The 21,928-nt window shown below is 47.8% G+C and overlaps 1 protein-coding gene across 1 annotated transcript in view; it reads left to right on the forward strand.

Moving 5' to 3' along the window:
- The window catches only part of PRKDC (protein kinase, DNA-activated, catalytic subunit), a 3,158,350-nt gene that overhangs the window by 428,424 nt on the left and 2,707,998 nt on the right, over positions 1 to 21,928 (forward strand). The window contains exon 26 of the mRNA XM_078687323.1: positions 10,307 to 10,414. Within this exon, the coding sequence (XP_078543449.1) occupies positions 10,307 to 10,414 (108 nt within the window). The remainder of the gene's footprint in view (positions 1 to 10,306; positions 10,415 to 21,928) is intronic.

The following is a 21,928-nucleotide window of genomic DNA, read 5'->3' on the forward strand; positions in this document are numbered from 1 at the left end:
AGTGGGACCACCTGAGCAGCCCTAGGGGGTCAGGGTGTTTCTACCCTGCCCCCTTTTTGTGTTCTACACGTTTGCTTTTCTGCTTTCTTTTGCCTCAGTCTACCGAGCACAAGATGGATGCCAACACTTCCTGGTTAGAAGTGTTGACAGCCAATGAGCATGCAGCTTTCTCGGGAAGGCATGTATGATTGGCTACCACTGTCTGTCAACACTCCAAACCAGGAAGTGTTGGCAGCCATCTTGTGCCTCGGTAGAACCAAGGCACAATAAAGCAGTGAAACAAAGGTGGAAAACTCGCAAAGGGGGCAGGGTAGAAGCACCCTGACCCCCTAGGCCTGCTCAGGGGGTCCCACAAGGACCCCCCAGGCCCCAAAAATATATATATTTTTTAAAAATAGCTGGGTACGCGTACCGTGCGCGTGCGTACGGTACGCGTACCCCGTGACTTTTTAAAAAAAATAAAATATTTTTTTTTGCCTTGGGGGGTCCTTGTGGGACCCCTGAGCAGGCCTAGGGGGTCAGGGTGCTTCTACCCTGCCCCCTTTTTGAGTTCTACACGTTTGTTTTTCTGCTTTCCTGTACCTCAGCCTACCGAGGCACAAGATGGCTGCCCACAATTTCTGTTTTGGAGTGTTGACAGACAGTGGCAGCCAATCAGCATGCAGCTCGTGCACGGAGAGATATGCGTACGGGTGCGCAAATAGATATATACATTTTTTTGAAGTTAATTTTCGTAAAAACCACTGGAGCAACTTTCACCAAATAGAGAAAAGGCACTTCTGTGTACCAGTCCCTACAATTTTGCTAAGTTTGGTGTAATTCCATTCAGCGGTTCGGCTGTAGCCGTGTCTGAAGGTCCTATGGAAAATAACATGGGGATAACACGTTTTGGGACCCCCCTTTTTTCTCGCCCCCCGCGCATAATGAATCCCCCCGAAACTTGCAGGGAAGGAGCGGAGCGGAGCTGGCCTACATTTTGGAAAATTACGCAAATTCCTCAACCGGTGCCAAAGTTATTCCCAACAGAATGTTGCGGATTTCCTATGGAAACTAGGTCCTAACTATATATACCTACTGGCTATCGCCAGTAGTATGTATGTGTGTGTATATATATATATATATATATATATATATCTATATCTATATCTATCTATCTCCTGGTTTTATCAGTTAGTTACCTCTTGTAGGCCAAGTTATGGCCCGCGTGATTGGCCTGCGTGATAACATTTTGCTAAATGTGTAGCTATTTCCCTTGAAAATTAGAGGTCTGTTAGCCCATAATTACTCAAAAGGATTTTCTATCAGCCAGTCAGCAACCCCTAACCGTTTTTGTTTGTTTCCACTGAGATAACTGCTGCCTTAATCGCGCCCACTGTGTTGTTCCTATTTCAACCTTAAGTGTTTTCTACACTGTCAACAGATCTTTATTGTCATGTCATATTGACTTGTATCGCACACTAATCACCTGAGAGAGAATCTGGGCGCTGTTTGCTAGGCTTTGCAGGCTGGAAGACCTATTATGATTTTGTGGGGAATAGTGTTACTGTTCTCTTACTCATGGGCCCCAGTTCATTTAATAATAATCATGCCGGCAATGTGTGTTTCATCAGCGGACTTAAACAAGGGTGCCTATTAGCTTCCCTATTAAGTAGCAGATCTAATTGTTTGTTCTTAGGATAAGTCGTGTGTCCCCTAAAGTTGTTAATTTTCGTATTCCAGCAAATTTCTTACATGGACTGTGTTTACCCCTGAGCAACACTGCAGTGGGGTTGCAACATTTGTTGAAGAGCTTGCAAATGTATAGTTATTATAATGCCTTCATGCTCAAAAAGCACGCTAATGAGATTTGGTAGGCCCATCTGATATTACATTCACCCAAAAGCTGCAATGACAACAACTATTAAACTCAAAGATTTATAGCTAAATTCATTATGGGTGGTTTGATACAATTTAGTTAATCAATGGGCAACTGAGTTGTATCCTCCCTTTTGATTACATACGTCACCAAAGTAATTACTTTTCTTCTATATAGTATTGAAATGTGGTCCCACAAAAGTTTGAAAGGCAAAACCTTGCTTGGTGCTTCCGCCTTAAGGAACGAACACGTATAGACTCATCCAAGTCATTTATCATGCATTTGCTCTCTGCTCAGGAAATATCTGATTGATTCGTTATATGATGAGATTATTAGCTGATATCCGAACTGCGAATTGGAGATTTTGCCATCTGCACTGGAATTAGCAGGTGCTGTAAGTAGGGCACAAGTCGTTGACCTTTGCAACTTGCTGAATTATTCCCACGTGACCTGGGTCAGATTTCATATTAGTCTGAAAATGCAGTCTGTGGTCCAAATGAAGACCAACCAGATCTCGCTGGAAACATTTCTAACTCCTGCTTATGATCCCTCGGTGATTCTCCGATGTTACTGGTATATTGCACTTTACCAATTTATCCAGAACTAAGAAGCTTGTGCACTTTTTCCTATAATTCAATTCCCTCTTCTTGATGTTACAGGAAATAGGAAGAGTTTTGGGGACTAATCGGTCATGTGGGCAATGTTATTCCAATATCTTTGCTCCGTTTTTACTACTTTATCAGGTGATGTCAGTAGCATTTTGCACCATCTTCTGAGCGGTCAGCTGTAATGTTTCATTATATTGCAACGCAACAAATGCAATAAGTGATTATATAGTATTCGGTTATATGCTCTCCTGATACTATTTCAACATGATTCTGCAAAGGTTGTTAAATTGCATTGGAGAGTTTAGAGGAGTTTCATTTCTCATAACATATTTATCAAGTTCAAAGCCCTTTGCTATATGTTTAGAATTAAAATGGGAGTGGCCCGAAATATTTGCAATCTCTGGTACAACTCTACCTTACCTCACCTTTGCGCTCTGCCCAGCAAATTAGGTTTACAGTTACTATCCCCAAAATCAAACTCTGTCGTATGCATGGTCGGTCTTTTTCTTATATAGGTCCCACCCTATGGAATTCTATGCCTCCCTCTTTACACGTGGAAACCATGTATAGTAGATTCCGCAGAAGTCTGAAGACTTGGTTGTTTGTTCTCCGATTCCTGGTTGGTTCTTTTTTTCTTCCTACCGGTTGCTGCAGGGACACCCGACCACATCAATACGGGGTCCAAGTGGGGCACAATCTTGGAGTCTGTGTGGACACCAGACCAAGAGACATAATACCACAAGTGGATCCTTCTCCATTGGTATTACTACACACTATACATGTGATTGGATATTTGTGACGTATGAATCTGAGAGATAAGGATTCCAAATTGATATGGAGCACTGAAGAGAGTTTTATCTGGTCCTGAGGAGAACCCGTTAATAAGAGTGGTTCGAAACGCGTCGACCGACCTATTTCCTTGCCTTCTTGAAGCCGATCTTTGATATAAGAAAATTAATTTACTTTTCACTTATTGAAAATTCAAAAGGATTATGATGCTTCAAATGCGTTAACATATAATTTGAAAGTTGCAAGGAACTTTTTCTTTTCTTGACTTGTAGGATGGATGTGGTATGAATGCGATAGGATCGATAGGATTGTGTTATTGGCCAAATGTATGTAATTTATGTTGGAAAAGTATTGTATTTGTAAATATTGCTGTCCCACTGTAGTATGTATGTCCAATTTTTCTATTGAAATGCACTATTGATAATTCTATTTGAAAAAAACAAATGATGGTTTAAAAATTTGCATATAAATAAATAGCAATTTGTAAAGCTTGATTTCATGTTTTCGTTCATGATATTGTTTCACTAATTTAGTAGGAGTCAGTCTCAGCATTGGCAACTGTTTTGTTTTATTATTATATTGGCTCAGCCTTGTTGAGTGTGAGTCAGAACCCATTTCTGTTGTTAGGGAAACCTCTTGGGGCAGCTGTGAGCTTACAAAGTTAGTTTATTAATAATAATAATAATAATAATAATAATCTCATCGATTTTTTTTTTTTAATATCTTTATTTGGTTTCTTTATGCACTTACAATACGTGTCAAATTCCACAAACAAGCAAATGTAACACATCATGTCATCTTCAAAATATAATAGTCGGAGGATAGCATATATCCCCGCATCACAGTATTACCACCTCATTCCACCCAACACAAGGAAGGAGTGTAAGCGAGTAAAAGCAAATGCGAGAGAGGGAGGAGAGAGCAGAGATCAGTTCCCCAGTGGACTATTCGCGCTATGCCAAATCATATAATTTATAATACAAAATGATCGCATCTGAGGCTTGGAGTGTGCAGGGTATCTGAAAATCCGAATGTGCCCCAGGCCGTGATTAAGATAAAAAGAAATAATGATCATGGGTTTAGTATGTTGTGAAAAAGGTGCGCGAATAGTGGTCAGCTAGTGAGTGCAGAGTGCCATGCGCCGTGTGATGTGTTAAATATAATTCCCTTTGGCCTGATCTTCCAAGCACGCGTCGCTGCCAACTCCCACTCTTTGGTAAGCATGTGACGTCATGTCCAGCGTGCATCCATGCACAAGCGTTGTGAAGTGGAGAGCAATTGATATACAAATCCGATATTCAAAAGAACTACGCGATAAATGCATTAATCCATGTATAATAACTGTTCCAACGCTAAAATGCGTAACTAGCGTAGAAAGAAAGGGGGAGAAATTAGAAAGGTAGAAAATAAAATGGGTACAACAGTTAAAATAAGAGGTAGTACCATATATTGTCATGAGTGGGCGTCTTCGGTGTTAGAGAAGTGTTAGTGTGGGGGGGGGGCGATAGGCTGGAGCCCGCCGCAGCGAGGAGCCCCCCAAGGGGGGGGGGGGTTTAACTGATCCTACATGTCCGGTGGAGAGCAAGCTCTCGGCGCTGAGGGGGATTAGTGCCGTCGTTACATGGGTCAGTAGTAGTATTGTGTAAAGTGGGTGCAATTCATTACATGTAGGTGCGAGGCAATTTGCGGTCGTGTGGATGTGTAGCTCTGTATCTCATCCCCTACCCAGGTGGGGCCCCGGGTGGAAAGTGGCTAAGTAATGCCCTGGACAAGGCACACACGGTGGAAAGACTTCAAGGTATCATCCCAGAGTTGCGCAATGGGGAATTTTCTCAGTCCCGCCGTCTCCTCCCTATGTAAAGTAATGCTCTCTGCTCTTGCCCAGTTGTCAAATGAGGTACGCCAGTGCTGCACGTGTGGGGGTTCACTGCTCTTCCACCGTTTAGTGAGCAGTCTCTTGGCTGTTATGAGCCCTAGGTCCCAGAATCTAGAAGGAACTTTGTTGTTTTTCGTTCTTTTGTAGAGGACCCAGTAGGCATACCTCCCACGTGTTTTGATGGCTCTCACCAGCGCTCTCCGCCAGCAGAACCGTCACTGTGTGCCAATATGACTGTATGTTGGGGCAGAACCACACCATATGGTGTAGGTCCGCATCAGTCAGTGAGCATCTCGGACACGCAGTAGTTGTGATCGCAAAGTACTTGTTAATTTTGTTAGGCGTCAAGTACGCACGGTGCAATATATAAAATTGGATAAGCTTAAAGCGGGAATTGCGTGGTACATTACGGGGACTGGCCATTGCCATCGCCCATTCCTTATCCGTCCATGCCCTTCCCTTGTCTGCCACCCATTTGTCTCGGAGTGGCTGTAAGGAACACTGCGTGTGTGCCAATAGCGCCTGCGCCAGCCAATGGACCACATGGGAGCCATTTCCCATGACATATAAGTATTGGATTAAAGGGTGTGTGGGCAACTCTTCGGAGATATCGTTCCAGGCCCGCGTGTACGTGATGGTCGCGTGTAGCAGGAACTGCCCAGCTGGGAGTCCCGTGTCTGCAGCTAGTGTTGCAAAGGGAACCAGGGCTCCATCTGCATACAAGTCCCCTAGCGTGTCTATCCCAGCCCGCGCCCAGGGTGTCAGTGCGGCCTTCGTTACTACGCCGCCTTCTCTAGGTGTTCCCAACAGCGGGAGTGCTAGGGCGTAGGGCGTCACTGCTCTGGTGAGCTTCAGGCTGCGAATATAGCATTTGCGGGCCACTGCTAAGTGTAACTGTGAAGGGCATGTAGGCTTGGCCAAAGGGTGGAACAGTGCGTGGATTTGCGCGTTGGTCCAGACTGTAGTATCCGTGGCAGTGTCACTTAGGTGCCGTCCACCCAACCAGCCCGTCACCCACTGTAGCTGTGCCGCTAGATAGTAAAGCTCCTGGTTAGGCACTGCTAGTCCTCCCGCATCCACAGGTGCGTATAGTTTTGTCAATGCAACCCGGGGTCTCCCTGTATTCCATATCAGGTTCCTGACCAAAGTTTCCAGTTCCCTAAAAATGCGCGCCGGGACATACACTGGGATGTTAGCATAATAATACAGTAATCTTGGTAAAACGATCATTTTTGTCAGTGTAACTCGACTAGGCACATTAAGGGGGAGAGTCTTCCAAAAGACTATTTGCGCTTGTAAGGAAGAGATTGCCCGCACTAGGTTGCCTTCCAGCACATCTGGCAGGGTTCTGTAGATATGGATTCCCAGGTATCGTAACGTAGTGGGGTACCAGGTGAGCCTCTCGTCATTGATGCGGATCTCGCATTCCTGAGCGTCTGGGTTAAAGGAATATACTCCAGATTTGGCCCAATTGACCCTGAAGCCCGACATAGTCTCAAAGTTGTGAAAGGCGCCAGACAGCGTCGGCAGCAAGCAGGTCAGGTCTTTGACGTATAAAAGGAGGTCATCCGTATATAGGGAGACTGTGTGGAGACCACCTGCCAGGGGGATCCCCCACTCCACACCTTGTGTCCTCAGTAGCGCTGCCAGTGGCTCGATTGCTAACGAGAAAAGCAGCGGGGACAGAGGACATCCCTACCTAGTGCCTCTCTTTACACCGATGGTGTCTGACAGTAGGCGTCCTGTGCGGACGCGCACCGTGGGTTTCTGATACAGTAAACTGACCATATCGATATATTCAACGCCAAGGCCATATTTCTGCAAGACTTTTAGGAGAAAAGGCCACTCCACGGAGTCGAAGGCCTTTTCCAGGTCCAATACTAGACACCCCGAGCGAGGCCACTGTAACGTAGCGTACCGTTGCACTCTGAACAGCCTTCTTATGTTGTGGGAGGTGCTGCGAGTGGGTACAAAGCCGTTCTGATCACTATGCACAAGGTTAGGAACCAAGGGGGCCAAACGCTGAGCCAGCGTGGAGGCAAGTATCTTATAATCGGTGTTCAGGAGGGCCAGCAGTCGGTACGAGCCCAATAGCATGTGGTCTCTGCCAGGCTTAGGGAGAAAAATGAGGTTCGCATCGTTCATCGTGGGGGGGAGGGAGGAGTCCAAGATAGCCGCCTCGTATACCTTTAGTAGCTCAGGGATTAGAATATCATTGTAGGCTTTATAAAATTCAGCAGGCAGCCCGTCTGGGCCTGGGGACTTGCCATTGGATAAAGCAAATATAACCGTACGTAACTCATCTGGCATAAGCGGGGCTTCTAATTCGTCCCTCTGTGTGTCATCAATCTCCGGTAGTGGTATGTCCGAGAGGTATGCAATTATCTCAGTGCGAGGGACTCGTAACCGTGAACAGTATAACATTCTGTTGTAGTTCACAAATGTCGTGTCTATGTCGCTTTGAGTGTACACAATGTCTCCCTGACTAGTACGTAGCGCTGCCACAGGTGTCACCCTGTCTTCCTGTCGAATCAGCCAAGCCAACAGTTTCCCAGGTTTGTCCCCAAGATGATGTGTGGGTGCTGAATGGGCTGCGTAGTTAATATGACATAACCTCTCTAGCAAGCGTTCGTGATCTGCGCGTGCTTCCGATAGTGATTCCTCATTGCCCGCCACTGCGTCTTGTTCCAATCGGAGTAGGTCGGCTTCTATGTGTGTTAGTTCCCCATCTAGTTGCTTCCGCATGTTAGCTTGTGTACCCAGGCAATGGCTCCTAGTGACAACTTTAAATGCGTCCCATTCGATTTGGGGGGTGGATGCTGTGTCAGTATTCTCCTCAAAGTAGTGCGCAATCTGTGTACCTAATGAATTACGAAAAGGGGCACCCAGCAATAAAGCCGGTTGTAGCCTCCAGGTGGGGATTGGCGGGTGAGGGCAATCCCAGGCCAGACCTAGCATATGCGGGTTGTGGTCGGAGTGTGTGCGACCCATGTAACAGGTGTCAGCGACATGTGGGAGCAATTCGCTAGATAGCATAAATCTGTCCAATCGGACATGCATTGCGTGTGCGCCTGAGTAATAGGAGTATGTTTTCGTATAGGGGTTGCGGTTTCGCCAGGCATCATGCAAGTTCCATTGTAGGGCCCAGGCAACCAGGGCCTTCATCGCTCCCTGTGCAGGGGTACCCGGCAGGGGCGGGAAGGAGCGGTCTAACCCAGCATCAAGGATACAATTATAGTCGCCTCCCAAAATCCAGGGGACCCCGTGCCAAGGTGCCAGGTCTGTTGATAGTTTTGCAAGAAAACCTCCCTGATCAGTGTTAGGGGCGTATATCGATGTCAGGACCACAGGTCGCCCGTCTAGCTTGCCTTGCACAATTACAAACCTACCCTCCTGATCTATACGAGTGTGCGAGGCTGTAAAGGGGGTCCCGGACCTCACCCATATCAGTGCCCCACGAGCGTATGATGAGAACTTCGTGGCATAAAGTTGCCCCCAATAATGATTTGGAACTATTACAGCCCAGTGTATGGGTCTCACGCTGTGACCAGGGGACGTTGCTCAGTTGAGGGTCACGCATTTATTATTTATAAAGTTGCCCCCGCCATCTACGGCGTAGTGTATACACTTCCGCCTTGTTGAGGTGTGTTTCCTGCAAGAGGGCGACGTGAATTCGATGCCGCTTAAGGTAGGAGTCAATTTGGTATCTGCGTGAGGGTGTATGAATGCCACGTATGTTCCATGTACATATGTTTATCACTGACATCGCGTTACTTCAGGTAAGTCCCCACCCTGCGCTCCGCCACAATCTCACGATTCAGAAAAGGGGGTGGTGATGGACAGAGCATCTGAATTAAGCAGAACACTCCTACCCAGTCAAAAGATCAGGGCTTGATCCATCACCGTTTTTTAGCTCACTGCACCATCCCAGTTCAGAACCTGGCTACAGAAAAGGGGGTGGTGATGCACTGGGCCAGGGTCAGACTAATTTTCATATACCCCCGCTCACCTCTGGGCTTCTGCGGCGAGTTCCTGCGGCAGTCTCAGCACCCTCCAACGGATGCGGACGCCGCACCCACCAGGTCGCGCCCCAAGGCCCAGCGTGCGGTCGCAAGCCTCGGCCTCACCTCGATGGGCCCTCCGGTCTAGTCGGGCCACCCACCGTGGGCCTCCGCCCCTTCTGCTCCGCAGGGCTGCTAGCGAGGGAATCAGCCAGCCATGCGGCCCAGTGCCAGCGTCTCACCAGGTCGCCGCAGCGCTTTCCTCCGCCGGTCTCGGCTTCAATGGTCTGGACAGCCTCCTCTCCCGCCAGGCCACACCTCAGGGCCCAGCGCGCAATCACGAGTCTTGGCCCCTCGCAGATGACTTTATTCCGGCTGGGCATTCCGCCTCAAGGCGCACCAATCCAGAGCCCCGGGTGGGGGGGTCCTCTAGGGTAGGCGACAGTCGGGTGTCCAGATCAACACAGCGCACCCCCCATCGCCAAGACGGGCGCCTCCACGTGGGCGCGGCCTCTCCACTTTCCAGGCTACGCTTCGGGGCCTAATGCTGGGCCTCAATCCCCGTTCTCCCGTGATTTGCAACGCCAAGCAGGCAGCATTGATGGCGGCCGCGCCGCGTCAGTCTCTCCTGGTGCGGCTGGAAATTGTCGTTTGGCCCCAAAATCCGCCGAGCAGCAGTCGTTCGCCCAGCGTCACTGCGCCTCAAGTTTTGTCCACCACCGGATAAATTTAGCGGAGTATTGGCCTGGAGAAGCGGAGCTCTGCCCCAGTGCGTCTTCTCCCATTGCGTGCTTAGCCACGCCCCATCTCTTATCATTGATATGTATCTCTCTATATAATCTTTTTGCCACAAGGCTTTCTGGGATGCTGTTGGCACTTATCTGAGGAGTCAACAGATGTAACCCTTAAAAAGATTTCTGCTGATTTCTGTGTTGCATTATTGTCATGTTTTATTATGGTTTTGCTCCCAGTATCTTTTTATTAGCTTAATGTTTGAGGTCAGCATCAGTGTGGCAGCATTAAATGGGATGTTACATTTACAATTCCTTGTGCAGTTACAACATAGTGGCAAAAAAGCCGGAGAATCACTAAAACCAGTGCAGCCTCTTGATAAATAAAAAGTTGTTAGAGGTTTCAGAATGCAGAAATTCATGTTTATTCTGCTTTCGTTTTTTAGGTGACAAGACAGTTGTATGAGCCCCTTATCATGGGGCTTATTCATTGGTTTACCAACAATAAAAAGTTCGAAAGTCAGGACACAGTTGCATTGCTGGAAGCGGTTTTGGTAAGTGTTAATTAAAATGAGCACTGTACAATTTTCATCACAATGTTTAGATTCACATTCTGTGTATGTTGTGGATTTTAAAACGTATGCATATTAGCTCTTTTCATTGTGAATTCTTGTCTGTTTGGGAACGTTTCTACAATTTGTTTGTGTAAGTGTATTCAGTGTGTTCTGTTTGTAGTACTTCTCCATTTACTTAATACCATAGCCAATTCCTCCTTTCTGTTCTTGTGTTACCACACTGGACCATAGTACTGAAGTTCTCTTCTTGGACACACGCCAACAGCTGATTCTTATTTTTCCGTGGTCTGCTAGCACGTGTTCAGAGAAGCAATATATTTTTTAATGTATTTATTGCATTTCTTTTTCTTTTGGTTTTTCAAGGTAAATTCATAGTTCAGCAACAACCCAGACCTCTGGGTCTGATCTAATGCGAATGACATAGAAGTATCCAACAATATGTTTAGCACCCTGAGAGATCATTAAACTATTATTCAAAGAGCAGCTTTAAATATATTTTGTATTTTTAATCCTTTTGTTTTCATAGCTTAGCATATTCGTTTTCCAAAATGTGTTTAATGTCAAATACGCACATTCCGTATTGGGTAAAGGCACGCAAATCATATCTTGCTTTTTGTAACAATTAAACTCACTATTCTAGGGTATAGACATGTGTAGCGCTTCCCTCATTAAATCTGCAGGACCCTCTGAATTACTTACCATGCTGGGCTACACTACAAGGGGCTACTTTCAGGATACTGGCGAACTTCCATTAAATCCTGAGCTACCCGTCGGAGAACCCTGATCTGGATAAAAGAACATTGTGTGGAAGTTATACAGCAGTTCTTTCTTTTATGCCGTTTTAGGAAACGGAACTTCAGAAATTGAATCATAATTGTTCATGGCAAGACACTAGGAGGTTGGTTATGATGGGGTAGCAGTAACCTCCTCCTCCACCTGGGTTACAAGAAAATCCCTTTTATCTGGAAACCGCTTGGATAAAAGCCCTACTAAAATAACATTCACTGCCACTCACTCAGGGGCACATGCATCAAGGTATGGTTTTGCGATTTCTTAATTGCGATAATTAAGGAATCGCAATTAATGAATCGCAAAAGCCTATGCATGTAGATATTGCTGGAAAAATAGAGATTTCTAAACATTCCTTAATTGCGACTCGCAAATTGCGAGTTGCAATTAAGGATTGTCTTCCCATTCGTTCCTATGGGCCTTGGGGCCCATAGGAAGGAATGGGAATTGCATTCACAATTTGCGAGTACCCAATAGGTACTGGTAAATTGCGAATGCAATTTCAAGGGTGCAAGGGTTCCAAAGAGATACCCTGTTGCACCCCTGAAATCTGCATATGAGTACATGTTGCACACACACACACACATGCCCCCAGGGCATGTGTGTGTGTAAAATAGACCTTTGAAAAATGCACTTGAGTGCATTTTTCACAGTTTTTGCAAATTACCATCAAGTACAAATTGATAGTGAAATCGCAAATTTTTTTACTTTAAAGCATTGCATTTATGGAATCTCAATTTGCGATTCCTTAAATGCAATCACAATTTAAGTAATCACAATCTAGATATTACTTAAATTGCGATTTTTGCATTGGGGATGGTGCATCCAAAATGCAAAAATACAGGTTGCAAAGGGGCAGATTCCGAGAATCTGCCCGTTTGCGATCGGTTTTTCTTTTGATGCGTATGGCCCTCAGTCCCTTATTTATTTATTTTTATTTAAACAGTTTTATATAGCGCTAGCTAGACCCAAGGGTATCGGAGCGCTTTACAGGAGAAGGACAAGATCAAATAATACAATCATAAGAAAAATGAGAGCAACAAGTCAAGAACAATCAATATAAAATCCAAGATATAGGCAGTAACATTTAGAACCAACCTGGGTATTGGATGACTGTGTAAGTGTGATAGGCCTGAATAGAGGGGAGAAGGAATGGGGGTTACGGTGGAGCTAGGGAGGGAGAAAGGCGAGAAGATAACATGAAGGGGAATGAGGTGAGTACAAGTGAACAGGAGGAAGGAGGATAGGGGTAGGTGTGGGGAGATAAGCGGGGGTGACAGATAAGGTAAAAAGCAGAGGGGAACATGGTAACATAAGGGACAGGTTATGAAACACCTGGGAAGAAACTGGATTAAGGACCCCAATATTTGAGGAGAAGGTGCCGTTTGAGATCTTTTTTTAAGCTGAAGGGGAGAGAGTTCCAAATGGTGGGTGCATTACAGGAGAAAGAGCGTGCTTGGGTGGATTTCTTTTTAACCAAGGGAGTGACCAGCATGAGGGCATTGGTGCTTCTCAATTCTCTGGAGCAGTCAGCTTTGTGAAGTTTTTGGGAGAGATATAGTGGAGTTTGAGGATGCAAGGCTTTATGCGTAATGCAGGCGTACTTGTAGATGGATCTGCCGTCCAAGGGAAGCCATTGGAAATCTTTGAGGATGGGAGATATGTGTTCCCGCCTCTTAGAATCAGAGATAAGCCTGGCCGCGAGGTTAAAGACTGACTAGATTGGGGCTAGGTGGACCTTAGGAGTACCTAAGAGAAAAGCGTTGCCATAGTCTAATCTGGATAGTACTAATGATTGAACAATGGATTTAAAGTCATCAGCAGGGATGAAGGGTTTGATTTTTTTGAGGTGTAAAAGTGAAAAGAGAGCTCCTTTGGCAGCGTTTTTTATGTGGGGGGGAAAGGCTGATGTTTTGGTCAATGCTAATTCCAAGAGATTTGAGAGAGCTAGAGGTGGTAAGGGAGCAGTTGAGAGCATTGAGGTCAGAGAGCCATTGTTGTATGGGGAGCCTGTTATTTTTAGGGGCAAAGAGAATGGGGAGCCTGTTTTTTTAGGGTTGAGTTTCAAGTGATTGTGATGGAACCATTGTTGGATCTTAATCAGGGTGCCGTTGAGGAGCAGAATATTTGAATGGGATTTAATTTTACAGTAAAGTTGGGTGTTGTCTGCATAGAGGTGGTAATTGATACCTGCTTTCTTTAGAATGAAGGTGAGGGGCTCCATGAAGAGGTTAAATAGAGAAGGAGAGAGAATAGACCCCTGGGGAAAACCCAGGGAGAAAGGCATAGGCTTAGAGAGGCAGCTGCTGATTTTGATTTGTTGGGATCTGTGCTGGAAGAAGGAAGTGAACCATTCAAGAACAGGACCATTGAGGCCAAACCGAACTTTGAGGGTATTGAGTAGGGTAGAGTGGTTGACAGTATCGAAGGCAGCAGAAAGGTCAAGAAGGATGAGAAGGGAAGCCTCACCCTTGTCGAGGAAGTGATGGATGTCATCAACAATGTTGAGCATTGCAGTTTCAGTGCTACAACCCTTTCGGAAGCCTGACTGTAATACATCCAGAAGGCAAAATGAGTCAATGTGTTTGTCTAGTTGGAGCAGGACGCATTTTTTTCGGGGCTCTGGAAAGAAGAGGTAGAGTAGCCAAGGAGGAGTTATGATGGTAGTCCAATAAGGAGTGATGATATGCTTTAAGTCTTGTACGATGTTGGCGGGGAGAGGGTCCAGGATATGAGAGGAGGGTTTGAGCTTGGAGATGATGTTGAGTACTTTGAGCTCGGTAACTGGGCTAAAATGAAGCCAGGATGCATTGTTTTTAGGCTGTGTGCTAGGGGGGAAGAGATCCTGGGGGGTGACCGGGAGATGAGCAGGATCTGGAGGGGAAAAAGGATCTAGAGGGGGCGAAGGGGAGAAAGGCGGCAAAGGTGGGAGGACAAGGAGGGGTGAGACACATTGCTGGGGGGGAGTTAAAGCAAAGGATGCGTCAATCTTGGCAATTTTTTCAGAGAAGAAATTCGCAATTTCTTCACAATTTTCGGTAGAAGCGGTCAATTTGGGGGTGGCAGAAGCAGATTCTTTTTTGATAATGTTGAATAATTCCCTGGGTTTATTCTTGGCACGATCAAGTTGAGCGCGGAAGAAGGAGGCCTTTTCACTAAGGATGTGTATTTTGTAATTATTCCTAGCGAATCTGAGGAAGGCGAGGTTAGAGGAAGAGGGGTGTTGTCTCCAAGAGCTCTCGGACATTCTAAGGGCACGTCTCTCATTATTGAGTTCAGCATTAAACCAGGATTTGGAAGGGATGTTTTTTTGCGGTTTTTATTTGGCTGGTGCAATTTGGTCAAGGACCTTGATGATTGTTTTGTTGTAGTGTTCAGTAATATCGTTGGCATTTTGTGAGGGAGGAGGACGTTGAAGTTTAGCATTAAGTTTAGACTCTAGTTCGTCTGGGGGAATAAGGTGAAGGTTTCTGGTTAATTTCTTAAGTTTAAGGTTTTTGAGGGGAGGGGGAGGAGTAAAGCTGTGGATTGTGAAGAGGATGATGTGATGGTCTGACCAATTAATGGGGAGAATGTGCGAGAGGGAGGCTAAATCTTTGCTAATGATGATGGCATCTAGCGTAGCTCCTTTGTTGTGTGTAGGAGAGTGGCAAAGTTGGAGGTCATGGAGGTCGTTGAGGGTTAAAACCACGGGGTCATTATTATTGTTCCAGTGAATATTGAAGTCTCCGAGGAAAATGTTATTGGAGCAGAAAATCAAGGCTTGGGAGAGTAGGTCAGACAGTTCATCTACAAAAGACATAGGGTCACCAGGGAGATGATAAATGTTATGTAGCCGAGTAGGGGGGGCCCCCTGAACTATAAGTTCAGCTACCGGGTATTCTAAAGTGGTTTTATCGGAGTTCATGACAAGTTAGAGTGGGAGGTCATCTTTATAAATGATGGTTATGCCACCCCTGATTTTGTCAGGCCGATCTTTTCTGAGGATAGAGTAACCAGGGGGGGAGAGCATGTCAAGAATGGATGAGGAGTGAGCCTTGAGCCAGATTTCCGTAAGAAAGGCGATGTCAATGGCTTCACTGAGGATAGTCTCCGAGATTTCAGTTGCATGACGTGCAGCCGATCGACAGCTGATGAGCGTGCAGTTAAGGGGTTTGGGATTGATAGCAGGAGTAGTTTCAGAGTAGACAGTGGTGTGTTGCGAGGGAGTCCTAGGCGAGCAAGGGGAGATGGGGGTGCGGCTTATCCTCAGGATCACGGGGATAGTGTAGTGAGGAATAGGAGGATCCGTAGTCGCAGAAGGTGGTGGAGGGGGCCTGGGCGAGCCAGCGGCGATGGGGATGAGGTTTATCCCGGGGGCCGCCGGAAAAGTGGGAAGAGGTAAGTGAGATTCACCAGTCAAAGGGTTGGGGGGGGGAAGGAAATATTTAGGACCCCTGGGTCCAGGGAGGAAGGGTGGGTAGGCGTAAGAGGGGGGATAGGAAGGCAGTTACGGGGGAGTACATCGTGGAGGATGTCATGAGGAGAGGTGCCTCGAGGGGCTTTGGACTTGGGGTGGGGTATGTGCGCTGGACCGAAATATTGTATTCTTCGGCGAGCGCCAGGGTGAAGGTCGGAGAGGTCATCTCTTCCTCGTATCCAGTGGGGGGATGGTGCTCTGCAGGGAGGCCCGCTGTCCCCGCTGTTATTTGCCCTGGCCATAGAGCCATTGGCTATTCGTACCAGGTTGGGGAGAGCATACCAGGGCCTGCGACTCCGTGGTAGCATGCACTTTATCTCACTATATGCAGATGATCTCTTGATGTTCTTGAGGAACGCAGGGGGTGCCCTGGAGGGTGCCCGTGCATTGCTTCACAGGTTCGGGGAAATTTCCGGTCTCAGAGTAAACTCAGCTAAGACTTGTCTTTTTCCGGTGATCCAGCATGCGATTCACCCGCTCTTGTGCAAGACATTAAGTGGGAACCCCCGCTGTCTTCCCTACCTGGGGACGCATATCTATCATGCCCAGGAAGACTTACTGGATGGTAACATTGGCAGGGCGATGCGAGGTCTTAAAAGCAGCATGCAGTTTTGGGGAACCTTGCCACTTTCAGTGGCGGGTCGTGTGGCCCTTTTGAAAATGGTGGCACTTCCCCCGTTGCTCTATTATTTCCCGAACCTTATCAGTGTGGATTCCTCATTGGGGGGGATTTTAATGCTGTGCTGGATATTACGTTGGACAGATCACACCCACCACTACACGCCACAGACAGCCGGAAACAAGCGGCGGCACTGACGCAATGGGCAGATGGGTGGGACCTGACTGATGCTTGGCGTAATAAACATCTATCTGACAAGGAGTACACTTTCTTTTCACCACCACACCAACTGCACACTAGAATAGACCGAGTGTTCTGCTCCCGCCCTCTGTTAGAGACGGTCCTCACGGCACAGCACATGGGGAAGACGCTTTCGGACCACAACCCTGTAGAGCTGACGATACAATGGGGTGGAGTGCTGACCCCAATCCCGACATGGCGATTGCCTGTGGAACTCCTAGAGGACACAGTCTTCAAATCGTCAGTGGCGTCCGCCATAGAGACCTATTTCACTGCAAATGCTGACACTGCTAGCTCCAGACAAATAGAGTGGGACGCGCTTAAAACATACATAAGAGGGGAGGCGATGGCCACCAGGGTGGTATGAAAAGGGAGGTGATTGAGGGCCTTAAGGACGTAGAGGGCAAACTGGCCATGCTGGAGCGGGAGGCAGCGGGCACGAACCTACCGTTCACACCACTACAAGAAGCACACATTCGACATGCTGAACTGCTTGAGGACTTACGCTTATTAGACTACCGAGAACACACTGCCAGACAACACACACAGGCCGATAGGTCGGGACCACTAGTGGCTCGTATTATACGGGACTCCCCGACGCATCTCCCTATATTGGAAATTGTGGACCAGGGAGGTACGCTGACCTCGACTCAAATGGGAGTCAACACTGCGTTTAAGGAATACTACACTACACTGCACTGTATGGCCGGCATCGGCCCGTCTCTCAGGTAGCATTAGAGAACTTCATGGAGGGGTTAGATCTCCCCCAGCTGACGGTAAGACAGAGCGACGACCTGAAACGTCCTATCACTACGCCAGAGATTAAACGGGCGATACGCGCCCTCCCGAGGAATAAAACCCCTGGGACGGACGGTTTGCCCGTAGAATTCTATGAGGCGTTTGCTGACATCCTGGCCCCGAGGATACTGAATATTTATCAAGAAGCGCTGCGAACTTCCGCCCTGCCGCAGACGTCCCTGCAGGCCCTGATAACTTCCCTCCTAAAGCCGGGTAGAGACGGGATGCAACTGGCTAACTACAGGCCCCTGTCCCTACTTAACACTGACTATAAAATACTGAGCAAGATTTTGGCCACTAGGTTAGTGCAATACATCCCCCAACTGATCCACCCCGACCAATGCGGGTTTGTGCCTGGTAGAAGTACAGCCATGAACCTTCGTAGACTGGCCCAACTGATGCCGCGAAACCGAGATGACATGACCACGGAGGGTTGTATCTCCCTAGACTTGAAACAAGCCTTTGACTCCCTCAGGTGGGACTTCATGTTTACAGCGCTTGCCAAATTCGGGCTGCCCCCGGAATATATTGCGTGGGTCCGACTACTGTACACCAAGCCCACGGCTCGGGTGCGCACGTCTAGATGTATCTCTGATTCCCTGGTCATTCATAAAGGCACCAGACAGGGGTGCCCGCTCTCCCCACTCGTATTCGTTCTGGCGCTCGAGCCGCTCCTCCTTCGGCTGCGGGGGGAAGCTTCTCACCGGGGCATTCAGAGAGGAGGGAAGACTCACGTGGTGCCCAAGTCATACGGATATTGCTTTAATGCCGCCGGTCCATCTGATCCGCTGTCTTTCCCGCTCTACACTTTTCAAATGGCGGACACCACTATCCGTTATCTTGGAATTCAAATCTACAGAGGAGCGGAGGAGATGATAGACGGCAACCTGGGAAGAGCAATACGGGCGCTGAAGTCGCAGGTACAGTTTTGGACATCGCTGCCGCTGTCAGTGATGGGTAGGGTAGCGATCTCTAAGATGGTGGTGCTCCCCAGACTCCTTTATTTCTTCACTAACCTACCGTTCCTGATCCCGGCAACAACTTTTAGGACACTGGACACACTACTGACGGAGCTGATTTGGGGGTCGGGGCGGAGACGCCTAGGTCTTGCCAAATTGCAGCTGACTACTGAGACAGGAGGACTGGGGGTACCGGACTTCAGAGCCTATAATTTCGCCTGTCAACTACAGTGGCTGGCATACTGGCTAGCAGGCCGGAACTTACATGAGATAGACATGATGGAAGAGGATCGCTCCAAAGGGAGGATCCATGCACTACTCTTACCCCGGTCGGAATTCCCTAGGGACACCCCCCCTCTCCTCCAGCTTGCAGTACGCTACTGGCAGAAGGCGGTCAAGTACACAACTCCAGAGACTGCATACGCCCCCACAATCCCGTTACTGGGTATTCCACTAGAGTCCGGAACACTCTCGGCGCACAGGCTAACACTGTGGCACGACGCAGGGGTCATGCATGTTGGGGACCTGTTTGCAGATGGGCACATGCTGTCATTTGAGGACTTCCGGACCGCACATCAAATACCAGGAGGTTCTTTCCTCTTACATGCTGGTTTACGTCATTTCGTGACAATGATGTGGACGCGAAATGGTGACGAGCCTCCCATTAACCCGCTGCTGTCAATGCAATACCTAATGGGGACGGGTAGCCACCTGACTAGATGGCTTACCACCGGCATCAGAGCGGGGAGGGCGATGTCTCTGTTGCCCCTAAAGGCAAAATGGGAAGCTGACACTGGACAGCCGTTCAACGATAAGGAATGGGAGCGTATCCTACAATATCCCAAGAAAGTGGCTAGGAACCCGAAGTTCAAGTATATTCAATTGATGATAATGCATAGGGCGTATCTCACACCTCACCGTATACACGCTATGTTCCCTGACGCGTCAGACTCCTGCCCTCGGTGTGGTACGGATGATGCCTCACTGCTGCACATGCTCTGGAGCTGTCCGAAGCTGGGCTACTTCTGGTACACTGTGCAGGAGGGGCTCACTACGGCGGGCGCACTCTTACTACCTCACACATCGGAACGTGCACTATTGGGGCTGGGTCCAGCGGTGCGCAAAAGGAGTGTGTCGACACGCTTCACTGACTTGGCTCTGCTGCTTGCGAAACGTGCTATAACCATGCGATGGAAATCGCCCAAACCACCTGACCCTGACATGTGGAGATCTGAGGTTGTACGCTGGGGCGGGGCGGAGGGGGCAGCGCTACAACGCGAGGAACGCAGAGGCCATAGGAAGACATTGATATCACTGGACTGGTTCACGTTGCTAGGGGCTTTCGAGGCAGGGGGAGATGATGAATCTACTGTCCCATCCCCTGCAGTTTGAGTTGTACCTGGTTTGCAATGTTTGGCCAATTGTCACGGACATCCATGGTGCACTACGACAGAACTGAGCAGGGGTAACCCGCCATAATGTTGATTATGCCTCTAGTTGACTGAAATGTATACTGTGTTTCTCAAAATCTGTTTATGAAAGTAGCCGATGCCAATGTACATACTCGACTATTCATACGTAATACCAAGGGAAGAGATGCCAAGGGTAGGGGTGGGGGGTGAGTTGAGGAGGGGGGGTTTTGTTTAATTACCTACAGATGCAACAAAACTGAAAATGTATACTCCATATGCCTTCAATATGCTGTATAGACTTTGTTATTGTCCTCTTACCTGTATTTTGGCAGTGGCATGCTGCGCTTTCCCTACTATGCCAATAAACAAATTTTCAAAAAAATCAGTGTGGATTCCTGCTGCTTATTTTCGGCGACTCCGATCTATGGTTGGTGACTTCATCTGGGGGAACGGGAGACGGAGAGTAGCGCTAGATACACTAGTACGCCCAAGAGCGGAAGGGGGACTTGCAGTGCACGATTTTGAGTTGTATTACTTGGCGGCACAGTTCCAGGGACTCACCCAAGCGGTGGCGCTGGAATTCAGAGGCCCTGAGCGGGAACTCGAACCGGACATACCTCGACACGTGCTGTCGTTAATTGTACTCCAGCAAAAACTATTTAGGAATTCATTATCCATTGAGGAACGCACTCTGCGGCTTTGCTGGAGACGATACCATCGTAGAGTTGAGTTACAGCGGCCTTATGCCCCGCAAATACCCTTAGGTATGTGTACTGCTCTCCCACATGGTGGAGACTGGTCGGTACTGGTCGAGTGGGAATCGCTTGGACTACAGGTAGTGGGAGACCTATATGAGGAGGGCGCCTTAGTACCCTATGGTGAACTGCAAGAGAGATTTGGGCTCCCGCCAGCCACTATTTAATTCACACGGCCCTGGTGGCTGCTATTCAAAAGCACTGGGGAGGAGGCCTGTCGGAACCGCCGGTGAGCTCGGCATGCCAATATGTGGTAATGGCAGCGGGCACCTATAAAGCTGTCACCTGCGTATATCAACGTATGCTTGGGGAGGGCTTATCGCCACTGCGGAAGATACATGATAAATGGGTGACGGATATTTCTAAAGACATACCGGACTCAACCTGGTCACAGATAGTTAAGAGGGCATGGAAGAGCACTAGAAACGCCAGATTCCAACTAGTTCACTTCTACATACTGCACAGGGCATATCTCACCCCGGCGAAGATTAATCAGTATTTCCATGTGGATACAGCACAGTGTCCCCGCTGTAAGTTAGTAGATGCAGACCTGTTGCACATGTTATGGGATTGTGCGCACTTAGGCACATACTGGGAGGATGTAATGGCACTACTGTGCGATATTACGTTGCAACGGATTACTACAGACAAAGGTACCTGCTTATTGCATTGGTTCCCCCACACTAGCAAGACACAAATAACTAGTACATTTCTGGACCTGGGGTTGCTGCTGGCCAAAAGGGAGTTCACGACCCACTGGAAGGCAGCCGGGGGGGCCCAGTTTCGCCAGATGGAGAGCTGCATTACTTACATGGGCAGGGAGTGAGAGTATGGTTCGCCTACAACAGGCCCAGAGGTCCCACAATGATAGGGCACTGGAAGCAGCACGGGCGTGGGAGGGCCTGGTCGCTGACCTTAAGACGGTTGATGCAGACTCTAGTTCGGAATCAAGCGAACAGGTAGAAAATTTTGCCTTGTGAATGAGTGAGTCAATGGTCAGACCTGGATGTGCGTGGGAGTGTTTCCCCCCTACTATAGCCATATTTATTGTGTACTGCCATAGGAACGGAGCCCTGTTTAATTAGCATTGTTCTAATGGGTTATTGTGATATGTTATGCTGTGGAGTCTGACACGCCGGTGAGAGTGGGTGGATCGCGGGTGGGATGTGGGGGGGTGGGATAGTTTGACTTATTATTATGTGGCCATGCAGCATATGCATATTTACAATGTAGTTGTGTATTCTGATACTAGCAAGAGAATATTGGGCCTACTTAGTTCTTACCCAATGTGTGGACATTGTTCATCCTGACCTAATCTGCCGGTTGCGTTATCGCATGGATTCTGATTTATTATTGCCAGTGTACTGTTGAAAGTGCATGTATTGATGTCTTTGAACAATATGTAAGTCGTTGGTGGTGGAAAACTAATAAACAGATTTAAAAAAAAAAAAAAATGAGGAGA

This window comes from Lissotriton helveticus, chromosome 4_1, assembly GCF_964261635.1.
Source record: "Lissotriton helveticus chromosome 4_1, aLisHel1.1, whole genome shotgun sequence".
In the NCBI taxonomy this organism is placed as follows: Eukaryota; Metazoa; Chordata; class Amphibia; order Caudata; family Salamandridae; genus Lissotriton; species Lissotriton helveticus.